This window comes from Salvia splendens, chromosome 20 (genome assembly GCF_004379255.2).
Source record: "Salvia splendens isolate huo1 chromosome 20, SspV2, whole genome shotgun sequence".
Taxonomy (NCBI): Eukaryota; Viridiplantae; Streptophyta; class Magnoliopsida; order Lamiales; family Lamiaceae; genus Salvia; species Salvia splendens.
In genome coordinates, this window is record NC_056051.1 from 317,145 (window position 1) to 333,028 (window position 15,884).

Consider the following 15,884-nt stretch of genomic DNA (forward strand, 5'->3'; position numbering starts at 1 on the left):
TCCTTGACTTGATTTTACTTGTCGTGCGACGACGCCCCTTCATAAACAAATAATATACTTAATTTAGGCTTAAGTAATTATTTATTTAACGTGTATGCATTCCTAAGCGTGTGCTTATTTTTACTTCCTTCTTTCTAAATCCATAAAATCTTTAATCATTAATTAAATCAAGCGGTTTAATTTATCTGTGTATTCGCCGGATTATTCGTGCATTGGTTAAATTCCAAACATCTAAAATCTTATTATCGCGGAATCAAGTAGCAGCTATCCATTATTTAATTTGGTTTAATAATCCCAGGCCCAATGAATAACATTAAAGTAGCCCAACCAATAAAAGAAATAAGGTGGCCCAAATCCTATTTCATGGCCCAAATTCAAAATATACCGCCATCCGTCGGACCCCCCTCTCTCTCTCATTTCATCTTCACCAATTCAAAATCCCCAATCCAAAACCCTAGCCTCCTTTCCCTCATTCCTCGGCGGATTTCGTCACTGCACCGGACACCAATGCACCGCCATCTCCGGCGCCATCAGTCGCCGGACACCAATGCACCGCCATCGTTTTATACCAAAAATGTGTAGAGGAGAGCTGTAGTTATTAAAAGCGTACTATTTTTATATTTATAACTTATAAGGGACCGCTTTTTAGTTATTTAAAAGATTAAAACTCATTTCATATTGGGGTTTAAAATATTTCACGTGCAAGAGCCATATTTATTCCTCCAACAATCAATATAATTCAATAATATTAATACACTTTCATTCCAGAATTAAAAGAAAAAAAAAAGAGAGCCATATTTATTCTTCCAACAATCAAATATAATTCTATAATATTAATACACTTTCATTCCAGAATTAAAAGAAAAAAAAAAATTGCGCCGCTGCTTTCTATACTTAATTAAACAAATCTTTTGTAAGCACTCGAAATAAAACAAAACATTACTACTCTGTATACTTTGTTGTCGTCGATGCAAGCCCCGACCCGCCGACCGCCGTCGATGCAAACCCCAACCCGCGGTCGATTTCCTCTCCCGGACGACACTAAATATAACATTCTGGCTCATTACTACTCGGGTTTTCATCGCATACGAAAAGTAGTAAGAGCCCCCGCCATAGATCATGAAAAATGAAGGTAATTAGTAGTACCTTCCCTCCGTCCCCAAAGAATATGCACTTTGGGGTCGGCGCGGGTTGTAATGCAAAATTGGTAAAGTAAGAGAGAAATAGAAAGAAAAAGTAACATAGTATTATTAGTACATCCAAAGACAAGCCGTATATATACAACCACATAATTCGTCTTTCGGGGATGCTTGTACGGCTTCCTGACGATCTAGAAACATTGGCGATACGTGCACAAAATAACTCTCAACACATCTTATCCTTATATACTTTCTCCGTCTGAGTATTAGTTTCTTTTGTGTATAAGAAATAAGAAAATTGTATTTAATGGAGATAGTTAAGTCTATCGAGAATAAAGCAAGTGAAAGAAAAAGATAGTACTATAAAGTAAAAGAGAGGATTAATATTGTCAAAAGAATAAATGTATCAATTTGAGATGTCTCAATAAGGAATATGAGTTACTTACACTTTGAATAGTAATGAGATGAAGAGAGGGGACGTGGCGAAATCTATCCAATGCTACAAGAAGGGAGCGAAACGCTAGCATGGAAGAGCGGCGCAGTTTATGTATCTCGACGGAGATGGCAATCACTCTAAACTACATCAACGGTGCTTCAATAATATAGACACATTATGTCTCAAAAACACATGTGCTTGAATAAATCAGAGAATTGATTATTTTGTGGCAATTAATGGAAATTAATTATGTGTGAAACATGGTGTGGTCTGGCTATTTGGTCCATGATTCAAGTAGAGGGTCTCATATATTAATTTGTAGCCAAACATGGTATAAAATGACAATTCAAATTAAAGTGATAACCTACCACTAATAATAACCCTTAGATTTAGCAGCAGATTCAACCTTAGCATGCCACGTGGCAGGCTTGCTTGTTTATGTATCGCATATTGCATGATTATTTGTGATTTCGTTCGCAGATTGCTTAGAACCATGTGTCAAGTTGTTTGTCTATGTATCATAGATTGCTTCCCTATGTTTCGCAGATTGCTTGATGATTTCATATCGTTGTTGCTTGGAACCTTATGCTGAATTGTTTGCCGGTGTATCGCAGATTGTTTACCTATGTAGCGCAGACTTCATGCTACATTGTTTTCAGGTTATCACTTTAAAAGTGGTGTCACCCTAAAGCGATCCTAAAGCGCCTCATGGTAATACTGTCTAACTATTTCGGCTAGGATTTAATTAGGGGGACTCATATAATTAATTTAGCTCAACTACATAATTTTATAGTACAATTCATTTTCTCCCTCAATTTAAGTGGTCATGTCAATTTGTATAAAGAAAAGTTGGCCAGGATTTAAGTAGAGGGACTAATAATTTTATTTTTACATTTTAAATTATCTGTAGACATTAATTTCCGTTTATTTTAGATAAATTTTTGTCTCAAACGAGATGATCTTTTCTCTATCAAGAATACCTTTAATCATTTTATTTGCCGATTTCTTTTATATTGTACTATCTATTTGTATAAAAACTTACTCCTCCGTCCCAAGATGTTAGACTCATATACCACTTTGGAGTGTCGCAATATACTTGGGCCATTTCTATTTGTGATAAAAATTTACTTTATTACCAACCCCACTTATACCACTAAACAACACCTCCTAATTCTTGTGCCAAAAAAATGAGTCTAATATCTTGAAACGAAGGGAGTATCATATTTACTATCAACATTATTAATATAATATTATAGTGAACTATAGTTGCTATTCTATATAAGTGGAAAGTCTCCCCCAAAAAGCACACGTTTTAATATTTTTAATTTGAATTTATAGATTAAGGTCCAGTTAGATTGGCATTATCTTAAATTGATAACCGAAAATTATATCAATCATGTACGTTATGGATGTCAACACAAAATATTTGTATGTCAACTAAAGGTAGTTGATATACGCATATCTTCTATTCACATATAAATAGAAGACAACTGCTTTTAGTTGATATACAAATATTTTCTTATCATATGTTGGTGACAGTTGTCAATTATCCATTTAAGATAGTCATAAACTATAGAATACTATACTTTTAATTTTTCTCACCATTTTCTTTGCTTTTCTGATACAACTCAACAAATAGTAGAAAGTTACCGGCCATCCTTCTGGCTGATTTGTATCATCATTATATATTGAGAGTAAACCCTTATTCAATTTTCTAAAATAGCAAAATAAAATTTTAAATTAAAAAAAAAGGCTATTCTCTCTCTCCCAATGCCTCCACCCTCAAGCCCGATAGAGAAGTGAGGGGATAAATCACAACAATGGATGGAACTTTCACGTTACCACTGCTAAGTATTGAACCTGGAATCTTAAACTCAACTTAAAGATCAACTGAGCTACCCGTTCGGACATGGCCAAAAGTAGCTTTGTAGTTATTTTTACTATTGTTCTTTCAGTTTGAAAAAACTAGGCTTCAATGGCAGAATTTGATAACATTTTGTCTATTATTGAGCATGATTATGTCTACTTTTTTATTGTGTTGATATTTTGACTATTTTGGGAAGAATGTGTAGAAAAAGAGTTAAAAATAAATTTAGCTCAAAAGAAGTACTTGAATAGGCCTGCTTATTTGGCCGGTTCCGGTTCTAACCGGACCAATTGACCGATTAACTGATTTAAATTTTCATAAAATCTTGGAATCGGTACCCGAACCGAACCTGGTGTGTAATTCTAATCCAAATTTATTTGAAATTTTAAGTATTTCAATCCTAAAAATAATAATCCAACGTCTAGAAATATAACAAATAATACCTAAAAATTCAAATAAACACACAAAAAATACAAACCAACTATACAATAATATTTATGTAGTCAATTGATGGGTAATAGTGAAGCTAAGTGTAGTAGTAGTAGTAGTACTATTTTGTAAAGAATCATCAAACGAATTAACGAATAGTAGGTCGGACTACTTTATATTGGCAATTCTTTTTTAAAAAAACGATGTTCTAAAATTTAGCAATTTTTTTTAAGTTTTAAAATTGAATTTCATTTTCCCTTTTGGCTAAATAAATATTCAATTGAATTAAAAATACTAATTGATCGTGTCGTAACTTTTTAGTTTAAAATGGAACAACTAATAAATTATTTACAAACATGTTAAAATCATGTATGTTAAATGAATTATTACATCAAATTTGTTGTAAAGTTAAATTTCTACCATATGAAATGTTATTATATTTGTATAAGCTCTTTTGGAGATGAAAAACAAACTTATAATGTCCTACTCATAGTAGTTAGTTCATCAAAATTGGATTGGAAAAATAATTGTAGATTCAAAGCATCACAATTTAAATATTTTAAATTCTTCATAAAACAAAGTTCGCAAATTTAACATAGTTTAAATCTAAAAATCACTTAATGTTTCAAATTATTTCATTTCAATTCAATATTAACTCAATTAAGTTAGATTTATTAGTATATTAAACTATAAAACTGTCACGACCACAACTCTCTAGTACTAGTGAGCGTAGCTATTTCGCGACTAAAAATAATTTCATAAACTATGGGTTAACCATAACTGAACAAATCAACTCAAGATTTCAGTTTCGAAGGCGAACGGGTACATAGTCAAAAGAGAATCAGAGTATCAAGACTGAATTCATAAATCCCTAGAACATAGTTCTATTGCAGCGGAAGAGTCAAAGACAAAATAGTATGTATGAAGACATACTACTTTGGCAGTCATTTCCCAATACCTTCGCCTCCTCGTTCACGTTCAACCTGCACGTTAGAAAAGAAACATGCATGGCTGAGTACTTGATATACTCAGTGAGCATCGTGACAAAAATAAGTTCATTTTAATTTGTTAGCCACAGTTGAGTGAACACAGGGTTTTCATTTTAAAAGACCCGAGTCACTAAATTCCTTTCATTTCATAAAATTGATTGCGCAATCACATAACATAGATACCATATCTGAACGTATGTGAACTGGGAATGTGGCCACATTCCACGACGGTCACTGGACCGGCCAACTCAAAAGCTAGCTCACGATTCCCATATGTGTACACTAGTCCAAGTAGGGTTGCGGCCCTACTGGGACCCGAATTCGATTTAACATGATTGGCATAGCCAAGCAGATAGGTTATCGTAAAAGCAAAACATAGCATGACAAACATGTTTAGAAAAGATTCACATTTTCATACTAAATCACGTTTTAAAAAGAATGCCCACCTCAGAGCTCAATTCCTTAATTAAAAGTTCCACGACTTGGTCTTACTTGACGTGCAACGACGTCCCTTTAGAAAATAAAGTATACTTAAATTAGGCTTTAAGAAGCCAAATGAACTTAACATGAATGCATCCTAAGTGCATGATCATTAAATTCTTTTTCTTATTTCATTGAAAAGTCCTTGAGCATTAATCAAATAGAGAGATTAAATTTATGTGGAGGCTTACAAAATTATTCGTTTAACGAAGAGAGCATTACCTTCTATGCAATTTATTCGAGCACTGAAACTAAAGTCCGGGAATTAAATTTATCATCGCGGAATTAATTAGCGGACCATCAATTAATCAATCGGGCAAGAGACGATTAAGAGGGCCCATGATTTAATTAAATTCTTATCCTAACTTTAAATTCTTAAGAGTGGCCCAAATCCATGATTAAATTATGCCCATCTTTTTACTTCAGGAAGCCCACAATCAAATTGGCATATTTACACCAAAATTCGTTAGCCCTTAAAAGAACTATCACCTAGCCCAAAAATTTAATTAAAGTGGGTCAACTTGATCAAGAAATGAGCAGCCCACTTTCCATGGAATAAGCCCACACAATAATTAATTCACCATGCCAAGGCTCCCTCTCTTTCAATCCTTCCACATTTCCTCTCATTCATTTCTAAATTCATATCTTATTTTCCCCAAATTGAATCCCTAAAATTAAAGAGCACAGGCATCTCCACTCCCATTTCTCTCTCTCGCCGTCCATTCTCTCTACTCGGCGTCGGCCGGTCGTCGGCTACTACTCCGTCGACCACCCCTCCTTCCGTTCCTTTATTTCGTACCACCATTACTCCGCCTCACAGCAGCTCTCGCGACGGGCAGAGACAGCACGGGCGTCCGTCGGTCTCTCTTCTCTGGCGAAACGTAGCACAGCCGTCCAACTCCTTACACCATTGCTGCTGTTCGAGACTCGTCGAGCTGCTGTCGGTTTGCCGCCGGCAGTTCCGCCGTCTACCGGCAGCCCCGTTCGGCCCCCCTTCCCGGTCCGAAGTTAAGTCCTCTACCCTCTTATCATTTAATAGTTTATTTGGTTTGAGTTTTTGGCGTAACAACTATGTACGTATGTTATATCCTTGAGCATTGGGTACTCTAAAATGGCATTAACTTATCTCTTGTATGAAGCTTGCTGGAGTGAATTTGTGTTTGGCTTTGAACTGAAATCTTGTTACTGATCTAATTTTTGGAAGAAGCATAATGACATCCTTTCACTATTCTGTTTTGTGGGGTTATGGGAACTCTAAGTTCCATTCTAAAATGAAATGCTCCTTAAGTGATGTTGCCGTGTTTACCTGTTGGGGCAATGACTTGAAAGGGATCTTCTTGTTGGACTTACAACACTTGCTAACTTCTTACTCTCAAACTCACTATATTGTTGTGTAAAGCTCAAGTATGTGGAAGGGAGAAATTTAGGCATATGATGGGGTTTTTATAGGCCAACATGGTGTACTTTGAGAGGATTAAATGGCTGTCCACCCTCTTTGTTTTCATGCTGCAGAAAATCTCTTTCTTTCTTGATTCTCACTACTTTTGATTAAGGAAAATTGGTGTTATGCCTATGGAGAGTACTCCTTCATTTATGGCAATTGTTTGATTGTGGCAGGTGGTGCAAGGAGGGAAATGCAGGGGCTGCTTTGAGGGTGGATTTTGCAGGCATTACTTGCCTCTTTGGGTAAGTCCTTGGTCTTCCAATTAAAGAGGGGTTGTCTCCTTCCTTATACCAAAGTTTCCTTTAATTCCCTTGTTCTTTAGTTCACTAGAATTTGTCTCCACCTTGCAGGTTGGGAGAGGACATGGGTTGCCAAGCTGCTGCTCGCGACGGGCTCGCTGCCCCGGGCCCGCGGGTTTGCTGTCCCGGACCCTCGAGCTTGCTGTCGGACCCACCGGCTGATCGGATCAGTGTTGTCAAAATGTCGTTCGGGTCGCTCGGGTCGCCCGGGTCGAGACCATCACCGCCCCAACATGGGTGGGTTGATCGAGACACAGGGTCGCCGCTGGGTCGCCCGGGTCGGGTGTGTCGGCTGGGTCGCCCAAACACATGCTGCGCAGTCATGTTTTAAGATAAATCCCTAAATCTTTTTTATGTAAATCATTCCCTTCGATGCTGATTTGTTTTTACTAAAATAAACATAATATAAAAGTAAAACTTACCTAAAAATTTGCTCTCTCTTATTTTCTCAAATATATCACACGTTTTCTGACTTTCTCAATCTCAATTCTCTATATATATGCATGCACCACATCAAACTTTTCAAACCTACTTTCTACACTTTAGAATTCGGTTCAAAGATCTTATGCTGCCACCCTTCATATATTCCTTTCTTTTGATATTTTCAGACAATGGTTTCAATCATTTATTTTGTGTTATGACTTATGAATTGTTTTGATATTTTTGATAATTTCTATTTTTCACTTTATCTCTATTCACATGAATTACATCTACATTTATATTATTTGATATATTATAAACATTAGAGCAATATATTATTTGATTTAATATTAAAAGGCAAAAAAATAAGCCTAGATTCGTGGGTCTCTCGACCGCGTCGACTCATCGACCCGCGACCCGAATTTTCACCTCATCGACCCGGTGCTCCCCGCGACCCTAACATCACTGGATCGGATAGGGCCGCGGTGGAGGGCGACGTGGGCTCAGGAGAAGTAGGTCCATTTGTGAATATTTGTACAAGCATCCAATATTCTTTTCTCTTTCTCAATTTAAGTCCATATGAACTTAGACATGTAATTGAATGTATTGATTGTGGTGTAAGCGAATACTTTGGTTCGGAATAAGGTCCTCATATTTATTCATGACGTGTTATATTTTGTAAATATGTGATGTTGTTTTAGTTCGTTCGATTCTTACTAAATTTGTGTTTTCTTGAACTATCGACATTAGTATCAACAAAGGAAAGTAATGAATTCCATTTGAAATACTAATCAAAAGAGCGAAAATTCTCTGGTTCGACATTACACATCAACGGCAAAAGGATAATAAAAGAAGTGGGTATTACAAAAACAAATAAAATTGAATTCTAATCCAGTTCCCGGTTAGGAACCGGTCGGTTCCGGTTGTAACTTGAATCGTTTTTTTTTAAAATGAAACCGGTATCGAAACCAAATAATGGCCTTAAAACAATGTAAAATTTGAACGTATAATGTATATAGGCTTGAAAGGGGTTTAGACATTGTAGATTTCATGCCGTATAATTAATATAAAAGATTTGATTTCACAAGGTAATATTTTCTCTCCTTGCTTGAATTTCAACCAAAATATTTGTCAGCTTTGACTGCACTGCGCAATATTAGTATAATGGTCATAGTTTTCTTCACAGAACTCCGATTAATACATTCTAGGTATCCATGCGAAGATCTTTCGATGATTTCAATTTGAGGCTGCTGCATAACCGCATAAATTCAGCGAACCGTTGACTCTATCTCTAAAAAACAAATAAAAGAAAGAGTTGGATAAAAATTTCCTTGGCAAGTTTATTTTCATGTCAAACAAACATGTCATTAAAGATAATTAGGCCCTCTCGGGGGTACTTGACATTTTATTTCTCTCTCCTAATATATTTTAAGCACCAATTATTAAATTTGGTGTAAAAAAAATATCTCAAAGATGAGAGAAGTATAAATATATTGACCCGTAACATGGAATTTTATTGCAGTACATATTCAACAAACACAGAATATTAAAACTAAATCGCACAAAAAGACAAGAACGAACAAAAAACACATGAGCCATGAAATTGAAGTTATTCCACAAAGCACACCTAGCGTAGAAAACTCAAATCACACTAGGCCAGGGTTAACATGAGCATACTTACGAATATGGTCATTTTCCTCAAATTTGGCAATGTATTTTTTATCAAAAATAACACACGCTTCTATCCCTCCGCCTCTCGTATCTATCAAGGTTACAAAGTTACCATTACCCACAGTTTCCGATTCCGAGTTATCCGCAACATTCCCTGAGAGCCACACAGGCTTTCCCCATCCAAAGTCAACCTCATTCAGACCCAACTTGTAATACCAAGCAACTTAGCTTGTTGAGGCATCTTTTTCCTAAACGCCTCACAAACTCACCATCTATATTTTCTTCAACTCCCACACCAACTCTCTCAACTTCTTTTCTTTAGGGTTGTTGCAAACAGCAACAGGTGTCCACACGAAATTACCAAAACTATCCTCTGGAAATGGTGGCACTGCCCGCCTCCGCAAGTTGACTGAATGAGCCATCACCAAGGGCTTCGGTTCATCCTCCTCCGCCACAGCCTCCATGAAGCATTTGCATATCAAGGCGGTCACCACATCCACGCGTGATGGGACTGACCAGTTGGGCTTTGAGAATGGATAAAGCAGAAGCATCGAAAACGTATCTTCTGGTTACAAACTTTGCAGGCTCAGCGGCCATGTATTTAGTGAAAGTGGTGAAAGGGACGAACTTATCTGGTGATACCAATAGCCCTATCCTTCCCGAAAATATATTTTCAGTCATCCCAGAAGGGCCATGATACTCGATAGTGCGTTATAGGATTTCTTCCACACAGTTATCTTCGAGTAAAGGTGTGGAGTAATCCTCCTCAAGTCAGTTCTAGGAAAGTCTCTTTGTAGCCATTATTGGAGTTCTAGCCCCGACCTACCAAGTCTTTAAGAGCCTTCACAATTGCGGTAACTTGTCCTACGGTATCAGCTACTCACTGAAATAGAATAACATTATGAAGTTCTGTAACCTGACTCATACCTAAAGATTTAAGTTAACACTCCAAAACCCATTTGCACTACCAAACACGCTCTAATTATCTTGCCTAGCTTTTACTATTCGCCTCTAAACTTAGTTTTTCTTTTGTTTGTCGTAACTTATCTAAAATAAAAATAATACTAGTAGAATTTAATTATTTGTTTATTTTTGTGCTATAAGTATATTCCCGAGCAAACTCAACATTGTATTATTATCAAAATGAAGATTCACTCTTTCTTTTTTAATAAATAGAAGCGTTTGCACTTATACAATTTTATCTTTCTAGCCGATACGCGAGTTTATTGTAATGAATTTGGAAAATGAACTTGGGATATTTTCTTACGAGTCTTCGATAGTTTTTATTATATTCGAATTAAATTTTATAGTTCATAACAGTTTTAAGTAAAATGAGAATAATTTTGGATTCATAGGAATACTCCTCCGTCTCATACAAATAGAGAATTTGAAAATGAGATGAATTTTAATGTGAAATTAATAAAGTATGATAAAAAAAAATAGAAAGAAAAAATTATTGAAATGTTGCAAATATAGAATGGGGTCCACCTCACTAAAATAACAAAAATTGAAAAGTGGATTAGTTTTTGGGAGATGGACAAATATGGTAAAAGTGAGAACTATTATTAGGAACGAATGAGTATTAATCAATGTTTTAAAAACCGGACCGGACCGGACCGGCCGGTTCAACCGCGAACCGGTAGGTGGTCCGGTCCGGTTAGCACTATAAAACCAGTGACATGTTCAACCGCCATGAACCGCCGAAACCGGCCGGTCTGGCCGGGAACCGGAAACCGTTTCAAATGCTTTTCAAAATTTTATTATAAAATTTTGGCCTTGATAGAGGTCGAACTCAAGACCTCCCGATGAACTTACCAACAATTCTACCACTACACTACAAGGACTTCTTGGTAGTAATATGAACATAAATTATTTTCATATGTTAAACACGAAATATTTATCAATATAAACTAATAATTCATGTTTAATACGTATATATGTATATTAAGAATATGTGATTAATTATATTAAAAGTTTACTACTATTTGATTATATACTAGGAGTATTTACTAAATATATGTTTTTAATTTATGTTTATTCATATATCTTTGTGTATAATATTATTTTGCCGCATTACTTTTTGAAAATAATACTATGAACTTATTTATTTTTATACATAAATATTAAATTTTTTATTTACAATAACTTACTACTAGTATAATTTATATATTTAATTATATTTGTTGATAAAAAATTAATAAAATTCTATCATTCACTAAAAATATATTCTTTTTAATTTTATATTCTTTTAAGATAATTCATTTTAATTTTATATATTCTTTTAAAAAATTGTTAATTTTAATATATTTCTTATATTTTAATTATACTTTTACAATCACTAATCTATCAATATCTAAAGGGACAGTTTTTGGAAGTCTATGTGGCACACATTTGAGCGGGAAAACTATTTATTGGGGAAAAAAAAGGCAAATATTATTGGATAAAAATTGGCCCAATGAGATGCAGAAAAAAATGGCTTCTGTGAGAAGTTTAAGACATTTATAAACTTAACCATTCACTAACCCTGGCCCTCATTCTCTCTCTCTCAACTGGTTTTCTCCAAAGACTGTGTTTATTCATTCATGTGAACTAATGTAAACTATTTTTTTGATTGCAGCTTATCTCATGGGAGTGAGTCAGCCCGGAATCCGTCGATCACTCCAGCGATAGGCAAAGGTAGTATTTTTCAATCTACCCGTTTCTGAAAATTTGAACACCAAAATATCAACTTTATTTTACAAATTCTGTAAAACATGAATATAATTAAGAGAAAGATTTCTCACCGTGAACAACGACAACGCCGACATGAAGGAACAGAGAATGACGGCAGCAAGCCCAGCCACCGAATGTAGTAGCTGTCGGGGGCCGCAGCGGCAACAACTGGGGTGGGGCGTGAAACCGAGAGAGTTATGACACAATGGCGAGAAGAAGAAAAGTAGACGAAGGAGAAAAAGAAAAGCAGCGGAAAACGGTAGGCGGCTGACCGAGAGAGCTGCCGGAGGCGGCGGCTGGCCGAGGTTGGTGCGAAGCAAGCAGGCGTGAAGTACGGCGGATGAACCGGCGATGCAGGGCGGTGGAGCGACGAGGCGGGTGGAGGGAGCGGCTGCGCGTCGGGGCGGGTGGAAGGAGCGGCGGTAGTAGCATATTCAATTGGGAAGAGAGAGAGAGAGAGAGAGGGGTAATGGAGGCGCCTCTTGTGTGTGAAGAAGTATTAGGGTTAGATTAAATATTAATTTATGTAGTTAAATATTTGGGCTTTATTGCAGGCCTTTTTATGTATTTTCTACAATAAATAATAATAGTGATATAATAATTTTATACTAATTGATATTCTCTTTTTTAGTGAAGGGGGTTTAATTTGGTTGTTGGGACTTGGGACGATTAATTTATTTTATATCTGTCAAATTTTTAATAAATTAAGCAATATCCATGGCCAAAAATAATTGTTAATAAAATATACTCCATGCAATAATAATTTGTTTTTTACTGAATAATATAATAAACTTAGTTAATTTCTCAATTAATATTACACACTAATATTAATTTTATGATAATAAATTTAATATTAAACTAAAGTACATACATTAATTTTAATTATTCTTGAGTTTAACTGAATATTAAAATAATACTCCTACTATTTTTATATGAAGTTGTAGTATGTCATTGAAGTGTTTTTGCTCTATATGTATTATATATTTTAAAGTGTTTAGTTAATATTTATTTAAAAATGTATAGTTAATTAATTAAAATATTTTTTGAATTATCTAATATGAGTATATTGTTATTGTACGTTTCTTATTCCAATTTCTACTCTTTGATCTTTACTCACACATATTTTCTTTATTTGTATATTTATTCTAATTAACTTATATTCTTTGATCCTTAGTTACACATACTCCCTCCGTCCCGGACTACTCGCACATTTCCTTTTCGGCACGGAGATTAAGGAATGAGTGTATAGCAAAGTCAACAATTGCGGCTGTAGGTGATAATTTTTACTAAAAATGGAAAGAGTGCAAATAACTTGGGACGCCCAGAAAGGAAATAAGTGCAAGTAGTCCGGGACGGAGGGAGTATTTTTTTTGTCATTAATTTTATTGTTTTTACTCCACTTGGATCATAAATTAAAATTGTATATAGATAATACATCCATTAAGGAGTAGTACATTTTTTTTAAAATCTTCACATTGCTTTGAGTTCTTCTTTTCTATATTTTTAGTATATTTTGTATTCATTATTTGGGCTTTAGTTTAGCCTTTTTAGGTATAAAGTGGGTTTAGTGGGTTGGATCTAATGGAGGATTTTAGATTTAAATAATTTGTAATTGTAAATTTTTATTTGAATAGAGTTTTAGTTTGGGTGTTGGGTTCTATTATTATGTATTTTAAATTTTTTATGTATTGGGCTTTGTAAATATATATTTTTTAAATTAAATTTTTTTTCATTAACTTTGATTTAATTTATTAGATTATATAATATTTTTAAGAATCTTACTTATATGTTTTTTAATACTTCTAATTTATTGAAATAAACATATATATAATATAATGTATATAGTATTATGTATTAAAATAATAATGATGAGGAAAATCGAAATCCTTTATTTCAATACTTATTTCCATATTGCTAATCAAACTAAATGACAACACAAATATATAATCCTTTGTCTCATCCTATATTTACTTAATTGGAAATTTTAATATATTTTAGATAGTCGTATATATTTTCATAATATATTTTAATTAGTTTCCAATTAATTAAACAATACTATAAAGTTTATCGAATAAATTACGAAATTATATGAAATTATAAATATTTAAAATTAATCCAAAAAGTTTGTATGAGTAGGAGTTCAATTAATGTTAAATAAAACTCCATTTGTAATTTAGACTAAAGATAATACTAAAATGAGATTTTACAAATATGTAAGAATAAAAATTAAACACAAAAAGTTGAATTTTTATTCTTACAAATTTATAAGAATAAAAATTAAACACAAAGTTTGTATGAGTTCTTATAATATAAAGTGTAGTATAAATTTTAAGTGATGAACTGTTATCACTTATTTTAAGTGATAATTAACTTTTTATATGTATACATGGTGGAAATAAAAAATTATTTTTTTCGTGTGCAAAATTTGCATTTAATCTTTGGTCATGCACATCAAGTTATTCCATGGTCTGAAATTAAACATAAGAAAATAAGTAGTCAGCTAAGATGTAGTAATTAATTAAGAAAATATTTTAAAAAATCAATTTTTTGTGTTTAATTTTTATTCTTACAAATTTGTAAAATCTCATTTTAGTATTATCTTTAGTCTAAATTACAAATGGAGTTTTATTTAACATTAATTGAACTCCTACTTTAGATGTAGTTTGATGAAGTTAATTAGTTTATAATCTTTTTGGATAAATATGATGTTCGTGTTTATTTGATTGAGCTCTGATAATATATCCAAGTTTGATACAATCTCTAATTATTTTGCGGAATAATTTGAAGTCGTTTCGTATTCCTAATCATGCATAGCTTTTGAAGGTTGGTTTTCATGTTTTGTTGATAAGGAACATTGATCATTCTAATGAGTTGTGTAATGGAACTTTGTTGATAATCACACGTTTTGGTAATCATGTTTTCGAGGCGAAAGTTTTGATTGGTCATAACGTTGGTGAAAAAGTTTTGATTCTTATAATTTCTTTAGCTTCTGATCCAAAATTGTCATTCAAGTTTTACGCACTGTCAATTCCCTTTGACTATTGTCTCATGGGTGATTTAATTTGAAATATTTTAGTACGCAACCGTTGTGATTAAAGACATTAAGGTTACTATTGTTAATATTTTAATTATAATATCCGTGTTTCAAATTATTCATCATTTTGTATTACCATTTGCATTATGGGTATATAAAGAGGATAATATGGAAGCGATTGATAATTTTTTTTATGTCAACGTATAGATAGAAATATTTAAGTGTGCAAATGTGATTATAAGAATTTTGTTTAATGCTACATAAGATTACGTAAATATATATTTCCACATGCATAGAATTTATTTTTTGAATACATATGTTTTGTTGATTAAAATTAATGAACTATTTATTTATTTAAATTATATGATTTTTTCGTCTCATATCCTCATTTGCACATATATTTTCTTTTATTTATATATCTTATTCTAACTAACCCACTATTTATCATTAATCGTGTATCTCATGTTTGTCATTTGTTTTATTTTATTTTACTCCACTCATATCATAAATTAATATTGCATAAAATCGTTTGCCAAACATAAATATTACATTTCTCTTTTTGTTACTGTTTATAATATTTTTAATCATTTATAATGTTATGAATACTTATTATAATTAACACATTTTTTTAATCATAAATATTATTAATTCTCTTTATCCACTTTTTTTTTTTTTTTTTCTTATCTTAAAATTTAACTTCATTATTTAAAAATCTTATGCCCCGTGCATAGCACGGGTGATAACACTAGTGTTTTATAATATAGGAGTTTATAATTATACATAGAGTTTAATACTAGTTTTTAATATTGTGTATTATAATTTATTATTGTATTTAAACTTAACGTCATTAAATATTCTAATATAATAGTACAAGACTTGTTTTCTATAATAATACAATGCGTGTTGCTTTTAAATCTACAATAAGTCAATCTTCTGTATAACAAATAAACGTTCATATTGGATA

At 33.2% G+C, this 15,884-nt stretch overlaps 1 protein-coding gene across 1 annotated transcript; it reads right to left on the minus strand.

Annotated features, from left to right (window-relative positions):
• Positions 1 to 9,149: 9,149 nt before the first annotated feature.
• On the minus strand, positions 9,150 to 9,725 carry LOC121782674 (stemmadenine O-acetyltransferase-like). The gene is made up of 2 exons (XM_042180625.1): positions 9,471 to 9,725; positions 9,150 to 9,380 (listed from the first exon to the last, which is right to left on the minus strand). Exons 1-2 carry the CDS (start codon positions 9,723 to 9,725, stop codon positions 9,150 to 9,152), a joined length of 486 nt encoding a protein of 161 aa, XP_042036559.1.
• Positions 9,726 to 15,884: the final 6,159 nt, after the last annotated feature.

Bases quoted from the DNA above. Each gene is read 5' to 3' on its own strand.
- LOC121782674 (XM_042180625.1), bottom strand. From the start codon at position 9,725: ATGCTTCTGCTTTATCCATTCTCAAAGCCCAACTGGTCAGTCCCATCA. The intron at 9,381-9,470 runs GTGTGGGAGTTG...TGGTATTACAAG, and splicing joins AAAAGAAGTTGAGAGAGTTG to TTGGGTCTGAATGAGGTTGA.